Source organism: Myxocyprinus asiaticus, chromosome 6, assembly GCF_019703515.2.
Source record: "Myxocyprinus asiaticus isolate MX2 ecotype Aquarium Trade chromosome 6, UBuf_Myxa_2, whole genome shotgun sequence".
NCBI classification, from domain to species: Eukaryota; Metazoa; Chordata; class Actinopteri; order Cypriniformes; family Catostomidae; genus Myxocyprinus; species Myxocyprinus asiaticus.
The window spans coordinates 11046037-11066329 of NC_059349.1; the positions used below are offsets into that span (position 1 = coordinate 11046037).

Sequence of the window (20293 nt, forward strand, 5' to 3'; positions counted from 1 at the left end):
TGAACTATTTGGATGCCTTAAAATACTGCAAATCCCTTACAGCAAGACTTGATGTTAAAATGAAACTTTGAATGTTCCAGCTGTCTAATTGATTTTATAACTATACAAACAAATACCTACAAATAATAATGCAATCACATTATTCACATACATGTGAGTATAAGCAGAAATACACATTTCAGCTCATACAATCTCAGTTCAATCAGTTGAAGATTTCTGTATACCATAAATATGCACAATCCTCCCTAATTACTCACTAGTTTGCTCTCTTTCACTAGGTTGAGTAAATAACATTACTTTCTGTTAGAAATCAGTGTTATTGTTACCTTTCAATTGGAAAACATTCCACTAACGTCAAACTCATCAGTCACAATTTTCCTTATAGGATTATGTAAAGCTCTTGATGTTAGATCATTAGCATTTTCATGCATTCTTGGCAGAGAGTCTGAATACACATTGCATGTTGGGTACATGACAGAATTAAGTACTTTAGACCATGACAGTCTCAGATCTTAGCTCTCCTTGTCAATTATTTTCAAGTTGGAAATAAAAACACAAGAAAGATTCTAATGAGGTGCTAGATGAAGAAAAGAAAGTGCTTTGAGAAGCACAGAATGCGTCTTTCCAGTGAAAGAAAAAAACAAATACCACTACTCATTCTCTTTAGTTGTTTCAGCTGTTTTGAAAACTACTTTGGTAAGGAATCGTTTGCCAAAAGCATAAATTGAAATGTTCTAAACTTGCTTATCCATTTCCATGCTAATAGGCTGACATGCAAGTAGTTTAAAATTGTTTCTTACCTCATTGGTCTCATGAATGTTGTGGTCAATCAGCTGAAGCAAAAACCACATTACATTCCTCAGAATGAACGTTGTAATTAAATTCCAGTGGATTATGTTGCGAAGGCATCGGATGCTCCTGGAATAAAAAAAAAACAAAAACATAATCATTCCAACTATTACATGGTGACACAGTTTCAGTGTTAGCATTTGATTTGAGCTGATTATACTGGAAATATGTATGCGTGAATATTAAGAGAGTGCAAAGAAGAGACAGAGAGTGAAATGTTCTGTTATACTTTCTATGAAGCCTGTATATTAATGCCTGATACAGGTATTATTCATGTACTATGACTCACAATACACATTCTTTCATAAATAATTGCAACCATAGTTGTAATTAAGCAATATCCCAAATGCAATTGTGTGCTGTTGTATTAAATATCATATGGCTGTGATTTGGCCATATATAGGCACAAGGCCACCGGCACAATTGTGAGTGTGATATCGCTTTTATACAATAGTTGTAAACTATAAGAATAATTTTAGACAAAACATGACCATCTACAATATGACCAGTAGGTAACAACTACAAAACAACGTGTAGTTGTTACCTGCTAACTTACCTAAGGGACTATGCAACCTGGTCTCATAGAATCATGTTACTGTACCTACATTTTTGCAAAATGATTTTTACGAGGCTCATTGTACTTATCACGGCAGATTCCTGGTGAAATTACCAAAAGAAGCCTAACAACAACACATTTTATTCACTTTCACACAAATCATAATTAAATGGCTGATTATCAGTTCATAATCACTTACTTTTTAGCCTTGTTCCTCACACAATGCTATCTTATAACATTAAAACACAATAGATCATGACTTGTCAGGCGATTCATTTTAACGTTTACATTACATAATCAACTGGATTTACAAGCTTATTTGAATGCAAATCAAGTTGCACAGTGGCGATGCAAAGGACCAGGATGTGAGTTCAGAAGAGCATGCAAGTAAGCTGAAAGTCAAAGAAGCACTTCAAAATGATGTGGTTGCTTCATCAATTGCACTTTTCATCTCATATTTGCTTTTTATGACATTACTGATTAGGTTTAGGTTTACGGTTTAGGCAAGTAGGTTCTGTTGATTCAAAACTCGATTGAGCATTGACCTTAAAAACATCATCTGCTGGGCCTGGGTAGTGCTGCATACCACACCTGGAGTCGCAAGTTCGAAGTCAGGCTTCCTAAGCAACCAATTGGCCCGGTTGCTAGGGTGGGTAGAGTCACATTGGGTTAACCTCCTCGTGGTCGCTATAATGTGGTGTAGGGCTTTACTGGTTGTTTAGATCAGTGTTACTATCAGAAATAATTGGTAATTATTTCTTTAGTTATTCATTAATATTTAAATTAATTAATTGAATCTATCTCATTAAAACCTCGTATGGGGCTCCAGTAAATGTAGTGCGCTACGTTTAGGAGCGGGTTTTGTTATTAGCAATAATTAATAATTATCAAAGATAATTATTAATGATTAAAATCAATAGAACATTGGTGAGAATCAATGTGAGCTTTTTTAATCCTTTAAATCAACAGTTATCAAAGATAATCGTTAATTGTTAACATTGATGAAACATTAATTAAAATTAATACTAGCTTATTGATCATTCAAATTCAACAATCATCAAAGATAATTATCAATTATCAAAAATCAATAGAATATTAATAAGGATTAATATTGATGGGGCACCACCCTGGAATCAGGGACTAATAACCAAATATTAAAACAGTCTCAATATTAGATTGTTTTCTTAGGAAAATCAACATCCGAAGAATATCGATTTTCGGGGAAAAAAAACAATAAATGAAGGCTTGAATCCGAGCACTGGCATCCCGTCAGCATGACACAGGTGTATGCAAAACAAACCAAAACACTTCTCTTTGAAATATAACAAAGTTTATTTATGCAGTAATATCAATTAATAATTAATACAATGCAGTTAATAAACTTCTGACTTACAACTACAAACTAAACAGTGATATGATTAGATATGGAAACCAAAATAAACCTATAACACATAAGGTTTGTGTGTGTGTGTGTGTGTGTGTGTGTGTAAGGAGGGACGCGCACAAAATGGCGGACGTGACTCTTGTGGAGAGTATGTCACACGAGAATTCCGGCCAGAGTATATGGCTGCGAATGTGGGCGGAGAGAAACCAGTCAATGGTGTCTACCAGTTTACCGTGTGAATCTGCTTGTACGATAGCTTAGGGACAAAGCTGAGCTTTATCACGAAGCTATCTGCTAGCCAAAAATGTGTTCAAGAATGTTTGTGAGGGGTCGCGCGTGTGTGTGTGGTTAGTACGAGAGAGAGAGAATTAAGTGACGGCCCCAAAGCCGGATTCGTGATCGTGGGAGAGAAAGCAGCTGTTAGTTTATCACTCAGAGACGCGGTGGACGGCTCATAAACCGTCCTGCGGTCTTTGATTCTTTAATGGATGAACTCAGTTGCTGTCTCACCTGCGATGGCGGAAATGCACAACAGTCAAATGGTCCAATTTGGAGCTGCTAATGACTAATTCAAGAGGTGACTATGGCGGTACATAGCCTATTCTGGTTGAGTACCTACTGTACGTAATTTACTAATTTTAAAAACACAAATAAAACAATAAGAAAGAACACAACTTAAACCAAAGGCGTTAACTATAGTCTGGCTACTATTTCCTTACAATAATTACGAAACTCTTTAAATATAATGTATAATTTCCTAAAAATATAAATATGTTTAATTCCCTAAATTAATTCTAGAAGTAAGGGGGAAATGTCACCCCAGGTTATAATGGTTGCTACAGCCCTGGCTTTATTTCTTCTTTGTGAAAAGTCATTTTTAATACTTGAAAATGTACATTTTGGCTATATCAAATCAATATATCAAATGTAAATACACAAATGGAATGACATACGTTTATACAATTATCAAAGTCAACGTCAGGTTTATTGTCATTTTTTCCTTTGCAGGGCAGAGAGCGAGAGAGAGAGAGAGAGAGAGAGAGAGAGAAATGTTTTTTGTTGTAAATGTTACAACTCTAATGGATAATGATTATATGGTGCAGTATCTGATTGAAATAAAAATGACAAAGGTTAATTAACAGGAATAAAATGTATAAATATTATATATATAAAAAAATTAAGAAAATTAAGTGCAAAGATGCAAAATTAATTATATTTCGAAAGATTAAAATTACTAAAAATATCGGGATACTTAAAATAAATAATTTAGGACTAAGAGGTTCAGATGACTATAAAGGTTTGGGATCCAAATTTATTAATGACGTAATGCCATTTTGCAAAAATGTCACCACAGTCATGTAATTTTATATCATAAATAAATTATTATCAGGCTGGACCTATTTCTACCTGATTTGACCCTTAAAAATATGCAAAGCATTTGACCAAACTACAATTGACCAATCAGAATCAAGAACTCCAGAGAGCCGTGTAATAATGCATTATGATTGTAGTTACGTATTATTAACAAGGGCATACAACTGACTATTAGGTGTATTATAAGGCATTATGAATGCATTGTAAATGACTGACCTCGATCAAGCCCTCAGCACATGACATTACTCACACAACACTACAAATCTAACCTGGACACACTTACCTCAAGCACAGAAAGAGGATGAAGGCAATAACGAGAGCTCCAACAGATATACAGTGACCGAAGTAATTAATGATGAGGGCTATCTTGTAATGCATGGGGTACTTCCTCTGTAAAGAACACATTCGTTATTACTAATGTTGCTATTGCTGATATTTTAAACCGATGATAATCTAAAGAGTAAAATAACCATAAACCATTTAAATATGTATTGTGTGAAAGCGATTTATAACTTAAAGGGTTAGTTCACCCAAAAATGGAAATTCTCTCATCATTTACTCACCCTCATGCCATCCCAGATGTGTATGACTTTATTTCTACTGCAGAACACAAAGATTTTTAGATGAATAATCAGCACTGTATGTCCATACAATGCAAGTATATGGTGACCAGATCTTTCAAGCTCCAAATCACATGAACACAGCAGAAAATGAATCAATATGACTCCAGTGGTTTAACATACTGTATCTCTTCTGAAGCAATCAATATTTAAATCCTTTTTAAAAAATAAATAGATTTCTATTAAAAAAGGACTTATATATTGATCTGTTTCTCACTCACTTCTGAAGATATGGATTTAACCACTGTAGCTGTATGGATTATTTTTATGCTGCCTTTATGTGCTTTTTGGAGCTTGAAAGTCTGGTCACCATTCACTTGAATTGTATGGACCTACAGAGCTGAAATATTCTTCTAAAAATCTTGAAAGAAAGTAATACTCTTCTGGGATGGCATGAGGGTGATTAAATGATGAGATAATTTTCATTTTTGGGTGAACTATCCCTTAAAGCGTTTTTACAATTATTACTTAAGTGCTTTTACACAAATTACAACTGTCCATTGTCATTTGTTGGTTGCCACCACAACCACCAATTTTGCTTTTAAAAAAGTTTTATCAAAAGTTAGTTTACCTGGTTACCGAGGAGACAAAAATGAAGAGCATGCTTGAGAAATATGAGATCTGATGTGTAAAGAAAATACATTTTTATTGCATGTAATTTCCAATCAAGCTGTAATTTTGTCAAAATATGCAAAAAGTGTTAATATTACTTGTGTATATTTAGGATATGTAAAATGCTAGCTATGAAATTAGCCTTACAAAGAGAGAGATGTGGTAGAAATGCTTATGATATTTCAGACAAAAATGACATAAATAACAGAATTCTCCTTTGATGCATGCGTGTTCACTGTTAGACATTGTTAGTAGACAAATTAAACTAGTGAGAGAGTGCAAAGTGTGTCGTAATACAGTTCATTTTCAACACATCCACATGGCCAAAAGTGCCCATTTAGTTGAAGAAACACTATTATATGATCATAAATTATTTTAAATATAGGACAAATCAAAAGTTATTACTCTACAACCATTTTGTCCTTGCTGGATTCACAATGGAGGCTCACATTAGAGTTGTGTAGATCAAGATTCATTTATTCCTTGTGAGTCTGGAAGTTAGAATGAGGTCACACAACTGTGACACAAGGGTAAAAGAATCCAATTGTCCTTTTGCACAATGTTTGCATACAGAATCTATGTGAAATGCGGTGAGAACTTGAATGATGCATGAACGAGCGATATGAATCTAAAGAGAGTACATTTGTTACACAACATCCAGTCCTGCCTACTATTCATGTAAATGCTGAGTAGTTTCTCACATCAAAAATAGGCTGCTACAAAACATGTTACGGATAGAATAATAATTGGGCCAAAATGGATTATATGATATATATGTCATTCAGCATGCTGAGCCTGAAGTATTTTGGATTCCGCAAACAACAGAAAGCCGAAAAGCATTGAAATTAATCGCATTATCTGATTCAAGCTAATAAAAAAATTTGATTTGCTCAGGGGAATGGGGGTAACTGTCTTCAGCAGAGATGTAGAGATTTGTATTACAGTGCAGCAGAAACTAAATCATATTTTACATTCTACTCTATGACAAATGCAGAAAAAGCAGGAAATGCAATGATATTTTGAAGTGTGCTTCTTGACCTATAATACAGACAAGGTTTTGATAATAAATGTCCCCAACAACTGACCATAAAAAGAGTAAATTATTCTAGGGTGACCAGAAGTCCTGACAAAACTGAGACAGTTCCAATTTTAGAAGTATTGTTATGAGTCTCAACAATGGGACACCATTTGTCTGAGCCTTTTTAATAATATTTTTTAGCTTCAGTTTGATTTTTGTAATTAAATGTTATTAAAGACCCCATTAAAAATCAATACATAACACCCTGTTAATGCTACGTGATATGTCGTAGTAGCTTGAGGCTGTCTACACTGGATGCGTCGAGGTGAACTTTATAAACCGTTTATTTTTATTGTTGTTGGCAGTAGTAGCCCCAGCGCGAGCAGCGCAAAATGGAAAGGGACACCAGTCTAATGTCGGTTACTCGATGCACCGCAACATGCCGCAACAAACACTTCCAGTATAGGCAGCATCATTGATTATAATGGTTTGTATTGCTTTTGATGCGCCGCGTAAAAAATTCTTAGTAAATTCTTGTAATTAGATTAAAGAGGAAATACACATTACTTTGAATTCGTTGTATGGAAAAAAAAAAAAACAATTTCTGTGAAGTGTTTTGTAAAGTAAAATTAATTAGTAATGTGATTACTTTTTCCATGAAGTAATCAGCAAAACTGTCTGTTTACAATTTTAGCGAAATAACAAGTAATTTGTAGTTGGTTACTTTGAGTAATTTTCCCAACACTGCATGGCTGTCACGTTTATGAAAGCCTATTGCCAATTAAGAAAAGTTCAATATGTCCCACCCAAACTTCCTGTTTCATTAGGAAATACAGGCAGAAAACAGTGCTCATCAAGCAATTTCATGGGGTCTTTTAAAAATATGGCCATGGCAAATATTCATTTAGTCTCTGACATGCTGCCTACATTTCAGTTTTGCACATAGCCAGCACAGGCAGTGATGCTGGATGACCAGACTCAGACTCAAACCCACATCGGCCACATTAAAGCACCAGTGCAATGTCGGAGCATGCCAGGCCCCGCCTCCGACATAAACAGGATATTTATTCATAATTCAATCATGATTTTTAGCATGGTCATCTGGTCACCCTAGATTATTCAGAGAAACAATTCCTGCTTGGTGAATCTTTATACATCAAGTTCTAGGAATAAACATTGTAAAACAATTTACAGTTCAGGTTTCAAACAGTTACCCACCTTTTCCTCCAAGATGGGCTCACAGCTGGAGTAGTTACTCTTCAGAGCCCATGTGCCGTTCTCCATGCATTCTCTGTAAGCACTTCCTGCACAGAAAGAAAGCAGTTCAAAAGTCAGTGTAATTTATTTCTTAAAGCCCAAAGAGGTGCCCATTTAGTTTGCAGTACATCTCCTGAAATGCTTGACTGCTCAGTGGTCATACTGTAAGAGGTAAAATCCAGACAAGCTAAAATAAATTTGGAGTCAGGAAATTTCTGAATAGCTGTTATGACCGTTTCAATAATATTAAAGGAATAGTTCACTCAAAAATGTATTTTCATTCATTGTGTTAGTGGCCAGGATATTCTACAAAAATTCACCTTTTGTGTTCCACAGAGGAGTGAAAGTTATATGGGTTTGGAACAACATAATATGAGTAAATAATGTAATCTTTGCATTTTAATTTATTTTCTGTATTTTCTGACCATGCATTCATCTCTACGAAGTTGACTCATTTTAAGTTCAACTCTATTTCAAGGGCTATTGGCCCTATCTATGGTAAACCTTCCAGCTCAGAGTTTACCTTTGTGATATGCTGCTTTTCATTTGGGTATTTGAGCATGTAATATGTAAACTCACAGAACGGATTTACTTAGTTCCTTATTCCTGGGAGTAATTTTGCATATTTTTGAAAATCCGCCATGCTCCAGTTGACTTGCTTTGCATTGGTTTTTGCCCTCTGATTTTTCCATTTCACAGTAATTTATTATTTCCCTTCCAAGGAGCACTTGCAAACTTAATAAATTAGGTTTTTCAAAATCCATTTAATTTTCTGCATCTCATTATTATGGTCATTTTATTAGGGACACTCCAATATTCACCACGAGTCAGCTTTTCTGTCTATGGTAACCTGAAGAACTTCTCTGCATTTTTTATTTTTTTATAATTGAGGCCATGATAAGCATGGCTGACATCTGCCAGCAGTCTTGGACTTGTTTTAGACTTGGACAGTCTTGGAGAAGTTTGTGGACTGCTGACTTTTTGCATTATGTGGAATAACAATAGTATTCAGTATATATAACTTATATTTGCTGCTGACATGGTCATTTCTCAAAATCTAGCATGCTTCTGCACTTAATGCAAAGGTTGTCTAAATTGTGTGTTTGTGAATATATGTATATACAGTATATACATATACTAATACATATAGGGGTGTAACAGTACACAGAAGTCACGGTTCGGTACGTACCTCGGTTTTGAGGTCACGGTTCGATACGAGTTCGGTACAACAGGAAAAAGCAACAAATCCCAAATGCTAGGATTCTTTTCATTTATTTTGAACAGACAGTAGTGCAAATTACAGTTTGTTCCACCTAGTGGCATTTAGTCGCCCCTGAGGTAGTTGGTACAGTATTAAGTGTATTAAGCACTAAGCAGAAAAACAGAATGCACTCTTGCTTAGGTCATATTTTTTTGTAGGGTTGATAAAAAATAAAAGGTATTTGGTCACAATCAGCTACAAAACTGAAAAGCATATCTTGTGTTATAAAAGTACAAAACAAATAGAATAATAAAAAATAAAACTTAATCTGAACAGCTGGAAGCCTGGCAGATGTAACGCACTGTCCGGAATGGCTTCACTCAGCCAGGTTTCTGTGAAGAACAAGGCAGCAGAGGTTGAAAAGTCCTTGTTTGTGTGGGTGAGGAGATGTAGTTCGTCCGTTTTGTTAGGAAGAGAGCAGAGATTCGCAAAATGAATGCTCGGCAGTGTTGTTCAAAAGCCCCGCCGATGGAGTTTGACCAGCGCACCACCTCGTCTTCCTCGCCTGCGTCTCCTGAACAACAAAGCCGCGCCTCCAACTAACATGTTTAGCAAAACGTCTGAATATTCAAAAACCGGGAAAAGACTGTCTGGTATAAGCTGTCGAATGTTCAGCAGTTCGTCTCTGGTAAAACTGACTACTAAACACAGGACAAACAAACAAAAACAACAAAACAATAGGAGTGCTCCACACCAAGGAGGCCATCCGCGGCGTCATCATGATGTATCACGATTAATTGCAGATTTTGAATCTGCTATGTATGACACTATGTATACTTCTTTTCCTGTCAAAATTCATTTATTTACATCTAAGGAAAGAAAACAAAACATTATGTAACAAAATAATGCTTTATTAACCTTTTCCAAACAAAGTCTTCCACAATATAAAGTTAGAAATGCACTAAAATATCCCCAATTCAAGTCATAAATTTTGTATTTTAATTTTAATTTTTTATTTGTATCCCCTTTTCTCCCAATATGGAATGCCCTTTTCCCACTACTTAGTAGGTCCTCGTGGTGGCGCGGTTACTCACCTCAATCCAGGTGGTGGAGGACAAGTCTCAGTTGCCTCCGCTTCTGAGACCATCAATCCGCGCATCTTATCACGTGGCTCATTGTGCATGACACCATGGAGACTCCGCATATGGAGGCTCATGCTACTCTCCGTGATCCACGCACAACTTACCACGCACCCCATTGAGAGTGAGAACCACTTAATCGTGACCACGAGGAGGTTACCCCATGTGACTCTACCCTCCCTAGCAACCGGACCAATTTGGTTGCTTAGGAGACCTGGCTGGAGTCACTCAGCACACCCTGGATTCGAACTCGCGACTCCAGGGGTGGTAGTCAGCATCAATACTTGCTGAGCTACCCAGGCCCCCACATCAAACATTTTAATTGCAATGGGCATTAAATCTCTTATCCTCCAAAATATGAATCTGCCCGTAGACTGTGGCTATCCGCTTTTCTACAGAAATCCTGAGGCCACGTCCAAGATTCACATCAGGGCAGTAGTGCCAATGTCAAGCACCGCTTTGAACTCCACATGAAACATGTGTGTGTGTGTGTGTGTGTGTTGTGGAGTATGCATCAGTGTAATGACTCTGGGCAGACATATTACTAAAATTCTGCTCTTCCAACCAGAGTTTATGCTGGATTATGCTGTATTAACAGTAAATGAGTTAATGGCGATTAAGAAAAATTAACGCGTACATATTTTTTAATCGCATGCATTAACGCGTTAATTCTGACGTCTCTAATATATATATACAGGTGCATCTCAATAAATTAGAATGTCGTGGAAAAGTTCATTTATTTCAGTAATTCATCTCAAATTGTGAAACTCGTGTATTAAATAAATTCAGTGCACACAGACTGAAGTAGTTTAAGTCTTTGGTTCTTTTAATTGTGATGATTTTGGCTCACATTTAACAAAAACCCACCAATTCACTATCTCAAAAAATTAGAATACATCATAAGACCAATAAAAAAAACATTTTTAGTGAATTGTTGGCCTTCTGGAAAGTATGTTCATTTACTGTATATGTACTCAATACTTGGTAGGGGCTCCTTTTGCTTTAATTACTGCCTCAATTTGGCGTGGCATGGAGGTGATCAGTTTGTGGCACTGCTGAGGTGGTATGGAAGCCCAGGTTTCTTTGACAGTGGCCTTCAGCTCATCTGCATTTTTTGGTCTCTTGTTTCTCATTGTCCTCTTGACAATACCCCATAGATTCTCTATGGGGTTCAGGTCTGGTGAGTTTGCTGGCCAGTCAAGTACACCAACACCATGGTCATTTAACCAACTTTTGGTGCTTTTGGCAGTGTGGGCAGGTGCCAAATCCTGCTGGAAAATGAAATCAGCATCTTTAAAAAGCTGGTCAGCAGAAGGAAGCATGAAGTGCTCCAAAATTTCTTGGTAAACGAGTGCAGTGACTTTGGTTTTCAAAGAACACAATGGACCAACACCAGCAGATGACATTGCACCCCAAATCATCACAGACTGTGGAAACTTAACACTTAACACTTAACACTGGACTTCAAGCAACTTGGGCTATGAGCTTCTCCACCCTTCCTCCAGACTCTAGGACCTTGGTTTCCAAATGAAATACAAAACTTGCTCTCATCTGAAAAGAGGACTTTGGACCACTGGGCAACAGTCCAGTTCTTCTTCTCCTTAGCCCAGGTAAGACGCCAGGAGTGGCATAAAAAGAGGAATACGACAACTGTAGCCAAATTCCTTGACACGTCTGTGTGTGGTGGCTCTTGATGCTTTGACCCCAGCCTCAGTCCATTCCTTGTGAAGTTCACCCAAATTCTTGAATCGATTTTGCTTGACAATCCTCATAAGGCTGCGGTTCTCTCGGTTGGTTGTGCATCTTTTTCTTCCACACTTTTTCCTTCCACTCAACTTTCTGTTAACATGCTTGGATACAGCACTCTGTGAACAGCCAGCTTATTTGGCAATGAATGTTTGTGGCTTACCCTCCTTGTGAAGGGTGTCAATGATTGTCTTCTGGACAACTGTCAGATCAGCAGTCTTCCCCATGATTGTGTAGCCTAGTGAACCAAACTGAGAGACCATTTTGAAGGCTCAGGAAACCTTTGCAGGTGTTTTGAGTTGATTAGCTGATTGGCATGTCACCATATTCTAATTTTTTGAGATAGTGAATTGGTGGGTTTTTGTTAAATGTGAGCCAAAATCATCACAATTAAAAGAACAAAAGACTTAAACTACTTCAGTCTGTGTGCACTGAATTTATTTAATACACGAGTTTCACAATTTGAGTTGAATTACTGAAATAAATGAACTTTTCCACGACATTCTAATTTATTGAGATGCACCTGTATATACACTGGCGGCCAAAAGTTTGGAATAATGTACACACACATATATATATATATATATATATATATATATATATATATATATATATATATATATATATATATATATAAATATCAGCATATTTTGTGCATATTATGCTGCCTGCTTAGATACCAAATTTTTTGGAGAATTTATTATTTGTGGATAAGGCAATTCCACAATTAATTACAGAGAGATTTTTTTTTAGAGCTGTCAGAATTAACGCGTTAATACATACGATTAATTAAGTAAGGGATAATGTACAGTCGGTTGTAATCGGACAATAAACCAGCCTGATGACCCTACTGTCTCAGCTCGTTTCTCTGCCTGCCTCTCGGACATTTCGGCCTGGATGAAGGAATGACACCTTCAGCTCTACCTAGCCAAAACAGAACTCCTCGTGATCCCAGCCAACCTATCTGTTGACCACAACCTCACATTTCATCTTGGTTCAACTACACTAACACCAACCAGAACAGCCCGGAACCTGGGAGAGGTGGTAGATGACCAGCTTAATTTCACTGTACATATCTCATCAACCGCCTGGTCTTGCAGATTCGTGTTTTACAACATCAGGAAAATCAGACCTTTCCTGTCTGAATATGCTACACAGCTCCTGGTCCAAGTTCTGGTAATTTCAAGACTGGACTACTGCAATGCTCTGTTGTTTGGCCTTCCAGCTAACACAATTAAGCCACTGCAGATGGTCCAGAATTCAGCAGTGGACCTGGTCTTCAATCAGCCAAAAAGGGCTCATGTCACCCCACTCTTGATTTCAATCCACTGGCTACCTGTAGCTGCCCGCATCAAATTCAAGGCTTTGACTCTGGCTTTCAGGACAGCCAATGGAACCGCACCCTCTTACTTTAATTCACTTCTTCAGGTCTATGCTCTAACTTGCCCTCTGCAGTCTATGAATAAGTGACGCCTGGTGGTCCCATCACAAAGAGGCTCAAAGTCTATTTCACGATCGCTCACTTTCTCTGCTCCTCTGTGGTGAAATGAACTTCCAACCTCCACACGATCTCCTGTTACCTTCTAAATATTCAAGAACCAGCTGAAAACACATCTGTTCCGCGAGCACATAACCAACCCACACTAATTGTACTTAACACTGCACTCAGCGTGCACTTAATGTACAAAAAATGTATCGTTGTCTGTCTCTTTCTTCTGTGCTAGCAGCTTTACTACTCCAGCCACTGTGAAAACTCGGCAGTCCCATACTGCAGATGTTGTTAAACTTTGTAAGACAAATTGCTTGCTATGTCTCTCATTTATAAGTCGCTTTGGATAAAAGTGTCTGCTAAATGACTAAATGTAAATGTAAAATGTAAATGTAAATAAACCCCAACAGGGTGATCAGGACCCCGACACGAAGCGGAACCAGCTGACAGTACATTATAGGCATACATAAAGCAATAAAGCCCTGACGTGAATCATGAACATGGCTTCACGATTGCTGTAACAAAATGGATAGCCACAGTCTATAGGCAGATTAATATTCTAGAGGATGAGAGTTTAAGAGATTTAATGCCCATTGCAATGAATATGCAACCTATATGGAGACTAGTTCTTTCAATTAGTCAAACTCTCACTTAGACTTTGGGAAACGTTTAATGTTACTTGAATTGGTGATATTTTAGTGAATTTCTATCTTTATACTTTGGAAGGCTTTGTTTGGAAAATGTTAATAAAGCATTGAATTGTTACATATTGTTTTGTTCCCTATCTGTCACCCACTCGATGTTGTGTCGATGTAGTGACACTAGGGGTCACTCTTGGGAGCCCGAGACACCTCTGGTCTTTGATAAAAGGCCAATGAAAATTGGCGAGTGGTTTTTGCATGCCACTCCCCTGGACATACGGGTATAAAAGGAGCTGGTATGCAACCACTCATTCAGATTTTCTCTTCAGAGCCAAATGGTCATGCTCATTGAGCTGAATACTACTGTTCATTCACTTCTGCTGGATCAGACAGTACAAATCAGCAGCTTCTCCCTCCTCTGCACTGGTGCACTGCAGAGAACGCCCCTGGGCGCTTCGGCAGAAAAACAAGAGAGTATATTTTCTGAAAGAGCTTTTCCTCCTCTAAAAGAGTATATATTTCTCTAAAAGAGCGGCACACACGGAACGTCTTTTTAAAGATGCGTCTTTTTAAAGGTGCCTTTCCGATTGTGTGTTAATCCTGGTTGCGGTCGTTATCTCTCAACTTCGGATGGTCATGATCGCTGTCTTCGTGTCTGGGCGCGACCCACACGGAGGCAGCATTTGTGGATGGTTCATGTTCTCACTGCGAGAACACGACCATGGCAATGTTGCGGTCACGGCTTGCTTTTGTAAGAAATCGTCCCTGACGGCTAAAGCCTAAAGCGCTGCTGGACAAGCCGCCTCCGCCCTGCACGCCATGGCTCTCCTGCAGGTCCACCAAGCCAAGGCGTTGAAAAACTGCACAAGGGTAGTTCCGCACCAGATCTGATGCAGGAACTGCGCTCGGTGACCGACCTCGCTCTCCGAGCGACGAAGGTCACGGCGCGGTCTCTCGGGAGGACGATGGACACACTAGTGGTCCAAGAGAGCCACCTTTGGCTCAACCTGGTCGAAATGGGTGAGGCCGAAAAGACATGGTTCCTAGCTGCCCCCTTTTCCCAGGCGGGCCTATTCGGTGACACCGTTGAGGACTTTGCCCAGCAGTTCTCGGCAGTGAAGCAGCAGACGGAGGCAATCCAGCACATCCTGCCCCGACGCGGCTCAAGATCCCGCACCCCGTCTGCTCGTCGCCCATGGAGGTCCTCAAAGCGCCCCTGAGACGGGCGACTCAGGGACGAAGGAACCCACTCACTTGGAGCTGGTAAAAAGACCACTCCATCCCCCGGTGGAGGGCCGGGCAGAAAATCTCTTGTTGCCTTTTTGTTTGATTTCGCTGCATGCCCAAGTGGCTGCGGTACCCAACAGCTCAGCAAAAGAGCGGCTTCCTTCCTCCCTGGGTCACAAACCTGGTGTGTACGGTCGTCACGACGACTACCGTCCACGGGTTTTTTCTTGCAGGATTGGCGCTCCAGCGGTGGCCTTTCCGCCCCTGAGCGCCCAGCTGTGGCACACAGCCGCCCCCGATGTGGCAGTCTCCACGGGTTACGAGGACAGGCCTCTTCCTCCCCCATCCCAGGCTGTTCCGGGGGTGGTCACAAGGAGCCAGGTAAGTGCTTCGATGTCCCTAGACTCAGCACGACCACGACGTGGTGTGGCACCTCGAGCTCCACCCCGCCGCGAGGCCCCACCTGCCGGTACGTCCGACGACATTGTCCCCTTGGTCCCCCTTGAGCGGAACTTGGACACGTGGCTCTCACTTTCAAACAGAAAACAGCGGTTCCACTGAAACTTTTTCAGAGGCTCCTGGGGCATATGGCATCCTCAGCGGTGGCCACCCCGCTCGGGTTGATGCATATGAGGCCGCTTCAGCACTGGCTCCAGACTCGAGTCCCGAGATGGGCATGGCACCACGGGACACATCGCGTGGTCATCACGCCGGTCTGTCACCATCTTTTCAGCCCTTGGACCGACCTCTCATTTCTACGGGCAGGTGTTCCCCTAGAACTGATCTCCAGGCGTGTCGTGGTCATGACAGACACCTCCAAAACGGGCTGGGGCGCTGTTTGCAACGGGCAGGCAGCTGCCGAACTCTGGACAACTGCATTGGCACATCAACTGCCTCGAGTTGTTGGCAATTCTGCTCGCCCTGTGGAGGTTCCGGCCGTTGATCCAGGGCAAGCACGTTTTAGTTCGGACAGACAACATGGCAACAGTAGCATATGTCAACCACCAAGGCGGTCTGCGCCTTGTTGTATGTCACAACACGCCCGCCGTCTCCTCCTCTGGAGTCAGCAGCACTTCAAGTAGCTGTGAGCCACTCACATCCCGGGCAACCTCAATACTACAGTGGACGCGCTGTCATTGCAGGTTACCCTCAGGGGAGAGTGGAGACTCCACCATCAGGTGGTCCAGCTGAGAGTGGAGACTCCACCATCAGGTGGACCTGTTCGCCTCCCAAGAATCCTCACACTGCCCGCTCTGGTACGCCCTCACCGAGGCTCCCCTCGGCATAGATGCGCTGGCACACAGCTGGCCCCCTGGCCTGTGCAAATATGCGTTTCCCTGTGCAAGGTCAGGGAGGACGAGGAGCAGGTCATCCTGCTAGCACCTTACTGGCCAACCCGGACGTGGTTCTCGGACCTCACGCACCTCGCGACAGCTCCCCCATGGCGAATTCCCCTGAGGAAGGACCTTCTTTCTCAGGGACGGGGCACCCTCTGGCACCCACGGTGGTAGACACGATCACTCAGGGTAGGGCCCCCTCTACGAGGCACCTGTATGCCTTTAAGTGGTGTCTGTTCGCTAAGTGGTGTTCTTCCTGACGCGAAGACCCCCAGAGATGTGCAGTCGGATCAGTGCTTTCCTTCCTGCAGGAGAGGTTGGAAGGGAGGCTGTCCCCTTCCACCTTGAAGGTGTACGTTGCCGCCATAGCAGCACACCACGACGCAGTCGACGGTAAGCCCTTAGGGAAGCACGACCTGATCATCATGTTCCTAAGAGGTGCCAGGAGGCTGAATCCCTCCAGACCGCACCTCGTTCCCTCATGGGACTTCTCTGTAGTTCTTCAGGGTCTACAGAGAGCCCCCTTTGAGCCTTTGCAGTCAGCTGAGCTTAAGGTACTCTCCTTGAAGATTGCCCTCCTGACTGCGCTCACTTCCATCAAGAGGGTAGGTGACCTGCAAGCATTCTCTGTCAGCGAAACGTGCCTGGAGTTCAGTCCGGGTTACTCTTACGTGATCCTGAGACCCCGACCGGGCTATGTGCCCAAGGTTCCCACCACCCCTTTTAGGGACCAGATGGTGAAACTGCAAGCGCTGCCACAGGAGGAGGCAGACCCAGCCCTGTTGTTGCTGTGTCCGGTGCACGCTTTACGCATCTATTTGGATCACACGCAGAGCTTTAGAATCTCTGAGCAGCTCTTTGTCTGCTTTGGTGCAGAGCAGAAAGGAAGCGCTGTCTCCAAGCAGAGGATCGCCCATTGGCTTATTGACGCCATAACTATGGCATATCTCGCCCAGGACATGCCGCCCCTGGTAGAGCTACGAGCCCATTCTACCAGGGGTGTAGCAGCTTCCTGGGCCCTGGCCAGGGGTGCCTCTCTAACAGACATGTGCAGAGCAGCGGGCTGGGCAACACCCAACACCTTTGCAAGGTTCTACAACCTCCAGGTGGAACCGGTTTCGTCCCAGGTAGTGGCACGCAACACAAGCAGATAAGCCCGGGATAGCCAGCCGGGTGTATCGCTTGCACATACCGCCTTCCACCTACTTTTGAGCTTAAGACGTGCGCCATTAATTCCCAGTAATGTTCACAAGTTTGTTCCCTGGTTGACTTCCTCCGAGCCCTGTGACAGTTGAGATTTTGGAGAGATTTGCTGCCGGCCCAGTACACGTGCTAACTAAGAGTCCTGTTCTGGGGTAAGTGCTCCGCATGTGGCGGTTCCCTGTAAGGCTAACCCCATGCGATTATATATCTTCCGCTAATTCGTTTCCCTGTCGGCAAACTGCGTCTTCCTTGGGCAGAGCCCCTCTGCCCCAGTCTCCATGTTTGTAGTAACTCCTCCCCCATTGGGCAGGATCTACCTTGAAGACTCTCCACATGGTTGGAAAGACCATGTGACGTATCCTTCCACTTAAATATCCCCCCCTCTCTTTGGCGAGGTGTGGTCTCCGCTGTGTCTTCCCCTTGGGAGGGACACCCCCCGACTAGACCTGGTGTCCCAGTTGGATAATCCCCCTTCTTTTTTAGGGAGTGGAAAAAAGAGAAGGGGAAAAGAGGCCACAACTGGGTTAAGCCTGTCTCTATCTCTTGGGTAGTCGACTTGTCCCCAAAAAGGGCCGTTCGACACTCATAACTATGTTGGGGGAGGTTACATGTCGACCTGGTGTGCTGGCTATGAGGCACACAGTAGTCTGCCCACCACACACCACCAGTTCACGTAATACAGTTCAGCCAATTGTGGCGTTTCGTATAGGGACCCCTAGTGTCACTACATCGACACAACGTCGAGTGAGTGACAGATAGGGAACGTCATTGTTACTTGTGTAACCTCCGTTCCCTGATGGAGGGAACGAGACGTTGTGTCTCTCCTGCCACAACGCTGAACTACCCGCTGAAATGGCCGGACCTTATATCGGCTCCTCAGCATAAAACCTGAATGAGTGGTTGCACACCAGCTCCTTTTATATCCGTATGTCCGGGGGAGTGGCATGCAAATACCACTCGCCAATTTTCATTGGCCTTTTATCAAAGACCAGAGGTGTCTTGGGCTCCCAAGAGTGACCCCTAGTGTCACTACATTGACACAATGTCTCGTTCCCTCCATCAGGGAATGGAGGTTACACAAGTAACCATGACGTTTTCTTTCCTAAGATGGAAATAAAAGCATTTTGATCAGTACTGTATATATGGTGTCAAATTTACATAATTTTCATATAAAAAAAAAATTAAAAAAAAGAAAAGAAAAGAATCGACAGACGGCACTATTTTTATTTAGTACTGAAACATTTAGGCTACTTAGGAAATAGTTTCACTTCACTTTCTGAATCAAAATGAACATAAGACATAAGCTTACACCAATAAAAGTAATATTAAGGGTCACATCATGTAGAAATAGATTCTTACAGTTTAGATTTTCACCTGTTCCCCTGATTTTGCTTTGTATGTAAACACCTTCATCAGCATTATGTCACCTTATTCAGTGTGTGCTGTTTAACAGTTTGACATCAAGACAGGAAAAACAAAATATATATTTAATTTAATGTAAATCTCATTTAAATATCGCTTTTAGTTAATTTGCATGTACACAGTGTATAATGTCATTAGCTGATTTTTATATGGATATAATAAACTGATATTAGTAGTTATCAGTGTTTTGTAGTAAATGTAAAACACTCAATGAGTGTGCTACACATGGAAGGATTAAACACCGGGACAACTGTCCATTGCCCAGGGGCCTCTAAATCCAAAGGGCCCAGAGCTCTAAATAAATCATTTATTTATTTTGAGATATCTATTATAAATCCACTCAAATGTCAGCCTTATGTTAAGTACCATTTGTTTGGCCGAATGCATGCTGGACGGCAGCAGCGCGAGCACAGGCACTTGAGTGCGCTCTCAGGGATTCTGCGTCTCACAGGTGCAGCGCATTTATTTGAAGGACTACAGAGAACAGTGTCTGATTTACAAAACGCTTCCAAACACAAAGATAATGTGCAGTTTACCCTGGTTGTGTACAAATCTGATGGTTTAAATTCATATAAGCGACAGAATTTGTGGAACAGTATAGAGGACTTTAAAATGTTTAAGTCCTGCATGCATTTAATGTTTAATGATGTAGAGAAAGGCCCTTAATAATACCCTAGATATGTGCACGGTAACCATTATAGCTTCAAGAATAAAGTGCACAGTGAGCTATGAGACTAAATAGCTCACTACATAAACCATCAAATGATAAAATCACATTAAAGTTGAACAAAAATAATCTCTGTCACTGCCTGCATCATAGTAGGCATATTCTTAAACAATGGAAAATGCCTAATTCTGCCCGGACAGGTTCACTTTCCATGAAACGCTATGGATTATAAACCTCTTCGGGATACTTGGATTTTTAAATGATTTAGCATTTAACTTGTGTAATTATTGTCTGCACACCAGAGCAAAAAATGACCATTTATGAAGCGCTGAAACTTTGCCAGGTGAAAAACAATCTGGAATCATGTATAACAGTCACATTAAGTCCTCTTTGCAACCTGAACTTTGTCAGAATGTCAATTTGTGATACCAGTGCTGAAAATGCTTAATGCAGCTCAACAAATGGTGAAACAGAACGCAGGTGTCTTGAGATGCGTTTATAAATATTAAAGTTCTTTTAAACTTTACAGTGAGTTGTGGCACAGCGATCAA

The 20293-nt window shown here is 41.1% G+C and overlaps 1 protein-coding gene across 1 annotated transcript in view; it reads right to left on the reverse strand.

Moving 5' to 3' along the window:
- LOC127441959 (corticotropin-releasing factor receptor 2-like) overlaps positions 1 to 20293 on the reverse strand; it is a 131832-nt gene that overhangs the window by 40307 nt on the left and 71232 nt on the right. The window contains exons 3-5 of the mRNA XM_051699568.1: positions 7632 to 7717; positions 4447 to 4553; positions 801 to 918 (exon numbers count right to left, since the gene is read on the reverse strand). Coding sequence (XP_051555528.1) covers positions 801 to 918; positions 4447 to 4553; positions 7632 to 7717 — 311 coding nt within the window. The remainder of the gene's footprint in view (positions 1 to 800; positions 919 to 4446; positions 4554 to 7631; positions 7718 to 20293) is intronic.